Below are 9000 nucleotides of genomic sequence, written 5' to 3' on the forward strand. Positions count from 1 at the left end.
TCACGAGTTCTTCAAAAGTACCAATCGCAATACCACGCTGCAAGAACTTCATTTTAATTCGTCTAAATTTTTTTGAAACGAATGAAAACTAAAATCAGTTGGTTTAATTTCGCGGAAAAATGACGAATCGCGAACATAGTGAAATTTAAACCATCGTGATTATTTGCCAATCTGTAGTATCTCATCTCCATTAAGTAAAGCTTGGGATATATAAGACTCGTCTGTCTGTCTAGCTGTATTTATTATTTATTGTTTGGACATAATCTTTTAAACTACCAAATCAATTTTTCAAGCTCTGTAGAATTGATTTACACTATTTGAAGGTTTTCTTTTAGATTACTCGTAATCTGTCAAAGTTTAAAAAAAGTTTACCTTTTCAAGATTTGATTGTAAATATTCTCTTTGACCAGTATCATAATCGTCTTGGAAATACTTTTTAACCAAGAGAACAGATATTTTCTTTTTTGTAACGAATTCTTTATTTTAAAGATGATGTCTTTACATGAATTCGGTCATTCTTGAGTTGTACAGTGCATCCTGAATATCATGAAGTGATAATAAACCAGTATATCAATGATGCAGTATATCCAAAATATAAATATTTGTATCACCTGTCTGTTTACACGGCAACGAGAATCCCCTCCTCAAAGAAAGAGCGCAACAAAGGAGATAATGTAGAAACTTGCGCATTAAAAGGGTATTGTGACCAGAAATATGTTTTGACCCCGTACTGAGTTCCATTTGGACAAATTATTCAGTTATTGAAGCCTTGTAACAGCCACAGCTTTGAAAATTAAAAGCAAGATGTGTTTGTGAAAGAAGGATATGGAGATAACGAACAGTATTCAATCTCTAAGTCCATAAAACAATACAAAACAAGAGCAGAGCAAACACAGACCCCCACTGCAATATTGTACATCAATGTTGTAATGACATTTATTACATAAACAATACCGTTAACAAATACACAAATATACAGAGATAACGAGCGCACACAGCAGCAAGTTATTATGTATGAGGTCGAAAAAGTTCACAAAGTTACCAGTGGTTTCTTACACAGAATGACGTCTTCTTCTAATATCTACACACAAAAGCGTGACGTCATACGCACACATACACAAAAAGGTTACAGCACGGGAATATATATATAGGGGATCGGAACAGAATACACACAACGAATTGCACTACATCCCCCTGTTCCAAAGAATTGATCCTATCCTGGACCTGAAATAAAAACAAATAATGCGGCAAGTCATGTACCTTCATTGCACACTGATGTTCCCGTATGGCAAGGGTTGAATTTTCATAAATGCATGGCAAATTTCAAAGGTCAAGGTCATCAGGGCAAACTTATAAGTACCAAAAGGAAGGTCTTTCAAAAGGATAATACTGAAAAACTTTACTTATAAATGTTGAAAAGTTATTGCCAGGGTTCAAGTTTTTTAAGAAAGGACCAACATCTAAGCTCAAGATCAAAATATCTATACCCACTGAAAGGTCTCAGCATAATGAATACACATGTAAAATATATGAAAGCCCTAGCACTAACTGTTCAAAACGTTTGACCAAGGTTAAAGTGTGATAATATTTGTAAAAGTTTGTCAAACTCCAAGGTTAAGGTCAAGAGGTTAAATCTCGTGGTATCCTAGGAAAGGTCTTGTCACAAGAAATACATCTGTAGAATTTGAAAGCAATAGTTCAACCCATCAAAAGTAATGAGCACCAATAAAGTTTTTGAGGACATGCAGACATCTACAGTCCCTGAAACGTTCTACTTTCCCATTTTTCCGTTCGCTCACCGTTCGTTCACCGTGCGTTCAGCGTGCGTTCACCGTTCGCTCTTCGTTCACAGTGTTGCGTTCACCGTTCACCGTGCGCTCGCGTTCACCGTTCACAAAACGTTTACCGTTCGCTCTTCGTTCCGTTTACTTTGCGTTCACCTTGCGTTCACCGTTCACTTATCGTTCAGTCTTCATTGTCATTCGGAACTCCGAAGTGAAAGGACTTATCTTTTTGATGGTAAGGATTTACTTGTTTTTTTAATTAAATAACTTAGATATCGTGCTTGAAGAATAATTATTTCATTGCAAAAATTATCTATGATTTTTATTTTTTCTATTATTATAACTCAGCTGTTACTTATTTCCTGAATTTTCCCTGGAAAATAATTAATACATTAAGTACCTACATGTATGTAGAACGATGCTAAAATATTAAATTAAAAAAGGGCAATGTACAAATGCTTCACGCACGGCATCAATTTGATGTAATTTGAAATTGGACAAATTATTAATGGATGTATAATAATTAATCGAAGTCTTACACAGGACAAGAATACATAGAAAAATTACTTCTACAGTAACACATATTTAAACTGCATGTAGGTTTGAGAATTATGAACAGAACTGCAAATATTCAGTTAATTAAATTTCTTTAGAGCTAATTAAATTGATGGTGTGGTTTTAAATTTTAGAAAAGACCAACAGTTTAAAATAGTCTAGTATTAGAGAAGAAAAAATCCTTCCTAAATTCACCGTACCTAAACATATGTTTAAAAATATGCTTTTTTGCTATTCAGTATAATTAAGACTCCTCCCCTCCCCCCCCCCCCCCCCCCCCCCCCGGTGCCTTTTCTCCCGAAATAAAATTCTTATTGAGTTTTTTTTTCAGTATATTTTCATTAATATCTAATTTTTATTGTAACACAAGTAAATCAGTCTTAAAACCAACATCAAACAGTCATTAAAGAATAGTATTTTAGTATAAACTTGTGCCGACAGTAGTATTTTAAATTGGCAGGGAATATGTTTCAAATTCAATTTAAAACTTAATCCTTCTGAATATATGTTAGAATTATTTTTTTTTCTGCAGGATTGCAAAAATCAGATCTAGAAATGATAGAGAAAAATATTAAAATTTCTTGGAATACTAGTGACTTTTTGCCTTCGGCATGTTCAGTGAAACGCGATTTCCACACCTCCACTGTGTCGAATTATTTTGATTGACAGCACAAGCACGCTACTACAAATGTAGCACGGACTTCCTGTGAACTGTGTGAATTTGATGATGGAAAATAAAAGCCAATGATTACTGTCAAGTGGATTTGTTAATCTATTAAAAAAAGATTTCCTTTATTGCTTGGAATATTTAGGAAAAATAATTAAATTTTTTATTTGATACAACATATATCTGAGAATCGCGGGGGTTATCTCTGTCTCTTACTGTCGGGCTCTCTCTCTTTGTCTCTCTCTCTCTCTCTCTCTCTCTCTCGTACATATCTCTGTTCAATAAAACTATGACAACACATTACTTATTTACTTTTGAACATTTAATCTACACATGTATTACAAATAATTTGAATGCCTCTTTCCAACATCTTGACCGAGTATAATCACGGCCGGGAAATGTCTACAGATACATGAAGTTAGCTAAAATAATCGTCATAAAAGAATAAAAAGGCACATAAAGAATATTTTGCAGTAGAATTTAAATAAAACGAGAATTTTTGTGCAGTACGATAACAGTCAATGTCAACAGATAATTGTGATTTTAAAAAAAATCCGTTATTTTACTCAGAATGGCTTTGGCGCGGAAATACATGTACGGTTGTTTCAACCCCGTACAATGTAATTAATTAATTCTATAAGTAGTAGTTTTATCTTAGAAGTCCACATTATCTTATTAGTGAAAAGAATAAGCATAATTATTTACTATATAAGTAGATTAATTTATTTTTTAAGTACACGCAGTAACAAATACACGTTTGACGGCGATTAAAATCATGTCATTAAAATATCGATTTAAACATATGTATGTGCAGAAAAAATGTTTTTATTTATTTATTTATTTATTGTTTATCTCAGTAGTAGTTTTATCTTCTGAAGTCCACATTATATTATTAGTTAAAAGAATAAGCATAATTATTTACTAGTATATAAGATTAATTTATTTTTTAACTACACGCGGTAACAAATACACGTTTGACAGCGATTCAAATCATCTTATTAAAATATGGATTTAAACATACGTATGTCTAGAATTTATTTTTATTGTTTATTTATTATAATTACTTATTTATCTATCTATTTATTTCTCTTTTGTTTATCTATTGTGTATTTATATTTATTTTTGACATTTGAATTATAGAATAAAAGAATAATTTCAATACAAGGAAAAGATCGAAGACCTTCCGAATAAGTTGTTCATCTTGCGTTCACCGTTCGTTCACCGTTCACTTTGCGCTCGCGTTCGCGCCCCGTTCGCGTTCTGCGTTCACTCACCGTTCACCGTTCACACATCGTTCACCAAGTTGCGTTCACCGTTCGCACATCGTTCACTCACCGTTCGCTCTGCGTTCGTTCACCGTTCGTTCAGCGTTCGTTCACCGTTCGTTCACCGTTCAGTTGGGAAAGTAGAACGTTTCAGGGACTGTAGACAGACGAGCCAAAACTTATGTACCCCTGATACCCCCAATATCTTCGATTCGGATGATACAAAAATATCAGTAAAAGCTTATACCTGACGCAAATATAGCATTTGAATCAAAGGTAATGTCTAAACCTTTACCAACGGTAATTTGGGCGAGGGCATGTTCACATGGTTTTGAATTTAAAGAAAAATTTTGCAATCATGAATAGTCATACCTTAAATGTTGATGGGATCAGGATATTGCAATGCATTTTACATGTGATTTTATCCAGACCTTTAATTGCTTACAAGTCAGATTTACCGTTTATCATCTTTCTGAGGTAAATCTAAGAGTTTCACATGTGTTTCTATTGCTGCCAGGCATTCACTCAAGCCTGTTGGTCTTGATTTACCTACATTGAAATTAGATCAATTGTTATTTCACAAATATCCCAAAGAGCACATAAATTAAGAAACATATAAATTGCCCCAGTGCTATCAGAATCCTCTCGGTGTTCCTTGCCCATTGCTATAGTGGTAAGTAGGTGACAACAGCCATGAAGACTCGGGAAGGGACAGATCCTGATCCTGTATCCCAGGTCCTCTACAAATACCCTACAAAACACAAAACCATGTTCTCTACAAATACCCTACAAAACAAACCCAGTTCATCTACAAATACCCTACAAAACACTAACCTAGGTCATCTTCAAACATCCTACAAAACACAAAACCATGTCCTCTACAAATACCCTACAAAACACAAACCCAAGGTAATCTACAAGTACCCGACAAAACACAAACCCAATTCATCTACAAATACCCTACAAAACACAAAACCAGGTCCTCTACAAATAACCTACAAAACACGAACCCAGGTCATCTACAAACATCCTACAAAACACAAAAACCATGTCCTCTACAAATACCCTACAAAACACAAACCCAGGTAATCTACAAATACCCTACAATACACAAGTCCAGGTCATCTACAAACACACTAAAAACACAAACCAAGTTCATCTACAAATACCCTACAAAACACAAACCCAGGTCATCTACAAACATCCTACAAAACACAAAACCCGGTCCTCTACAAATACCCTACAAAACACAAACCCAGGTCATCTACAAATACCCTACAAAACACAAAACCAGGTCATCTACAAACTTCCTACAAATACCCTACAAAGCACAAAACCAGGTCATCTACAAGTACCCTACAAAACGCAAAACCAGGTCATCTACAAACACACTAAAAACAAAAAAACCAGGTCATCTACAAATAACCTACAAAACACAAAACCTGGTACTCTACAAGAACCCTACAAAACAAACACCAGGTCATATACAAACACCCTACAAACCACAAAGTCAAGTTATCTACAAATATCCTACAAAACATAAAACCATGTCCTCTACAAATACCCTACAAAACACAAACCCAGGTAATCTACAAATACCATACAAAACACAAACCCAAGGTCATCTACAATTGCCCTACAAAACACAAAACCAGGTCATCTACAAATACCCTACAAAACACAAAACCAGGTCATCTACAAACTTCCTACAAATACCCTACAAAACACAAAACCCGGTCCTCTACAAGTACCCTACAAAACGCAAAACCAGGTCATCTACAAACACACTAAAAACAAAAAACCAGGTCATCTACAAATACCCTACAAAACACAAAACCTGGTACTCTACAAGTACCCTACAAAACAAAAACCAGGTCATATACAAACACCCTACAAAACACAGAGTCAAGTTATCTACAAATATCCTACAGAACATAAAACCATGTACTCTACAAATACCCTACAAAACACAAAACCAGGTAATCTACAAATACCCTATAATACACAAACCCAGGTCATCTACAAACATCCTACAAAACACAAAACCAGGTCATCTACAAATACCCTACAATACAGAAGCCCAGGTAATCTACAAATACCCTACAATACACAAGCCCAGGATCATCTACAAACACACTCAAAACACAAACCCAGTTCATCTACAAATACCCTACAAAACACAAACCCAGGTCATCTACAAACATCCTACAAAACACAAACCCAGGTCATCTACAAACATCCTACAAAACACAAACCCAGGTCATCTACAAACATCCTACAAAACACAAACCCAGGTCATCTACAAATACCCTACAAAACACAAACCCAGGTCATCTACAAATACCCTACAAAACACAAACCAAGGTCATCTACAAATACCCTACAAAACACAAAACCCGGTCCTCTACAAGTACCCTACAAAACACAAAACCCAGTCCTCTACAGGTACCCTACAAAACGCAAAACCAGGTCATCTACAAACACACTAAAACAAAAAAACCAGGTCATCTACAAATACCCTACAAAACACAAAACCTGGTACTCTACAAGTACCCTACAAAACAAAAACCAGGTCATATACATGTACAAACACCCTACAAAACACAAAGTCAAGTTATCTACAAATATCCTACAAAACATAAAACCATGTCCTCTACAAATACTCTACAATACACAAGCCCAGGTCATCTACAAATACCCTACAAAACACAAACCCAGGTCATCTACAAATAACTTACAATACACAAGCCCAGGTCATCTACAAACATCCTACAAAACACAAAACCATGTCCTCTACAAATAACCTACAAAACACAAACCCAGGTCATCTACAAATACCCTATAATACACAAGCCCAGGTCATCTACAAACACACTAAAAACACAAACCCAAGGTAATCTACAAATACCATACAAAAACACAACACCAAGTTATCTACAAATATCCTACAAAACACAAAACCAGGTCATCTTCAAATACCATACAAAACACAAATTCCAGTCCTCTACAAATACCCTACAAAACACAAACCCAGGTCATCTGCAAACTCCCTATATACAAAACACAAAACCAAGTTATCTACAAATACCCTACAAAACACAAAACCAGGTCATCTACAAATACCCTACAAAACACAAAACCAAGTTATCTACAAATACCCTACAAAACACAAAACCAAGTTATCTACAAACACCCCCCAAAACTCAAAACCAGGTCATCTACAAATACCCTACAAAACCAGATCATCTACAAATACCCTACAAAACACAAAACTAGGCCCTCTACAAGTACCCTACAAAACACAAAACCAGGTCATCTACAAATACCCTATAAAACACAAAACCAGGTCATCTACAAATACCCTACAATACACAAAACCAGGTCATCTACAAACACACTAAAAACAAAAAACCAGGTCATCTACAAATACCCTACAAAACACAAAACCAAGTTATTTACAAATACCATACAAAACACAAACCCAAGGTCATCTACAATTGCCCTACAAAACAAAAAACCAGGTCATCTACAAATAAACACTACGTTTATTTACAAAACTGAAAATAAAGGATTAAGAATACCTTTTAGAAACTGAAGTATGAGGCAAAAATTCGTTCCTGTCTTGATACGAATATTTAATTTGATACCTATGCAATCTGTTCTACTGTTAATTCGGACCCTTATTGAAATTCCCAATTAAGGGGTTTTTTTACTTGCTTTAAAGAATACAATATGTACTATCCGGCACACTAACAAATCCGACACAGAATTTATCTTCCAATGTAAGATTGAATAGAGAGATTTGATACTAAATTAAATTTCTAATATGCAGTGCTTTTTCTCTTTAAAGTGCATAAAATTACATTTGAATAATTTTTTTTAATTTGACATTGATTTTTTTTTTTTACTTTATGTATACATTGTATTACAAGGAGTTTTTTTTTACACACGATATATTATGATCTAATCAGAAACAATGTATCCTGCAATATTATATACTACTGTTTTAAGTCAAGGTATAACTGCTTTCGTAATGTTATAATAAGTTAAAGTATAAATGTATTTGTATACAGACCCTGAGACGTACTACTACCCTAAAAAAGCGTGTGACTTTCGTGCGCCTTTCGTTTCGTGCAAACCGTGTAGCGTTTCGTGTAAACCGTGCAGCGTTTCGTGCAACCGTGTAGCGTTTCGTGTAAACCGTGTAGCGTTTCGTGTAAGCTTCAAAGCGTTTCGTGCAAATCGTGTAGCGAGCGTGCGAGAAGCGTGTGAGAAACGTGCGACTTTCGTGTAAGAACCGTGTGAGAAACGTGTGACTTTCGTGCAAGAATCGTGTAAGATTCATTCGGAAGTCATTTCATTTTAAATATGGCTATCGATGGGTCAGGATGTTAAATTGTATTAGTATTTAATATTGAATTAGTTATATTTGTGATATTTTAAGAGTTAACAAAATGGAACAACAATATAAAATTACACGGTAATGTATGATATATTTGTTTGTTTTCTTTTCCTTCTAAAGAAAATGTGTTCAAATTAATCAGCTATGTACAACAATTTTAAGGGCATTGAATTTAGTATATTATCAACGCGATCATGGCTTCTTAAATATTTTTTTCTCAAAAAAGAAAGAAAAACTGGAATTGTTTTTTTTTAAAAGAAAGTTTTGAAACGATGTGTCATTTAATACCTTTTAATGCATAAAATGTGTTGCTCATCAAATGCCCCT

General features: G+C 34.6%; 1 protein-coding gene across 1 annotated transcript; it reads left to right on the forward strand.

The window, feature by feature from the left end:
* The first annotated feature begins 4964 nt into the window (after positions 1-4964).
* On the forward strand, positions 4965-6760 carry LOC134253030 (uncharacterized). The gene is made up of 2 exons (XM_062735555.1): positions 4965-5356; positions 5461-6760. Exons 1-2 carry the CDS (start codon positions 4965-4967, stop codon positions 6758-6760), a joined length of 1692 nt encoding a protein of 563 aa, XP_062591539.1.
* The last annotated feature ends 2240 nt before the right edge of the window (positions 6761-9000 follow it).

This window comes from Saccostrea cucullata, unplaced genomic scaffold (genome assembly GCF_032062105.1).
Source record: "Saccostrea cucullata isolate Sc308-1 unplaced genomic scaffold, CSIRO_AGI_Scuc_v1 ctg20402, whole genome shotgun sequence".
In the NCBI taxonomy this organism is placed as follows: domain Eukaryota; kingdom Metazoa; phylum Mollusca; class Bivalvia; order Ostreida; family Ostreidae; genus Saccostrea; species Saccostrea cuccullata.

Excerpts from the sequence above, each read along its gene's own strand:
- LOC134253030 (XM_062735555.1), top strand. The coding sequence starts at position 4,965 with ATGAAGACTCGGGAAGGGACAGATCCTGATCCTGTATCCCAGGTCCTC. Across the intron at positions 5,357-5,460 it reads CCTACAAAACACAAACCCAG|GTCATCTACAAACATCCTAC; the intron begins GTAATCTACAAA and ends ACACAAACCCAG.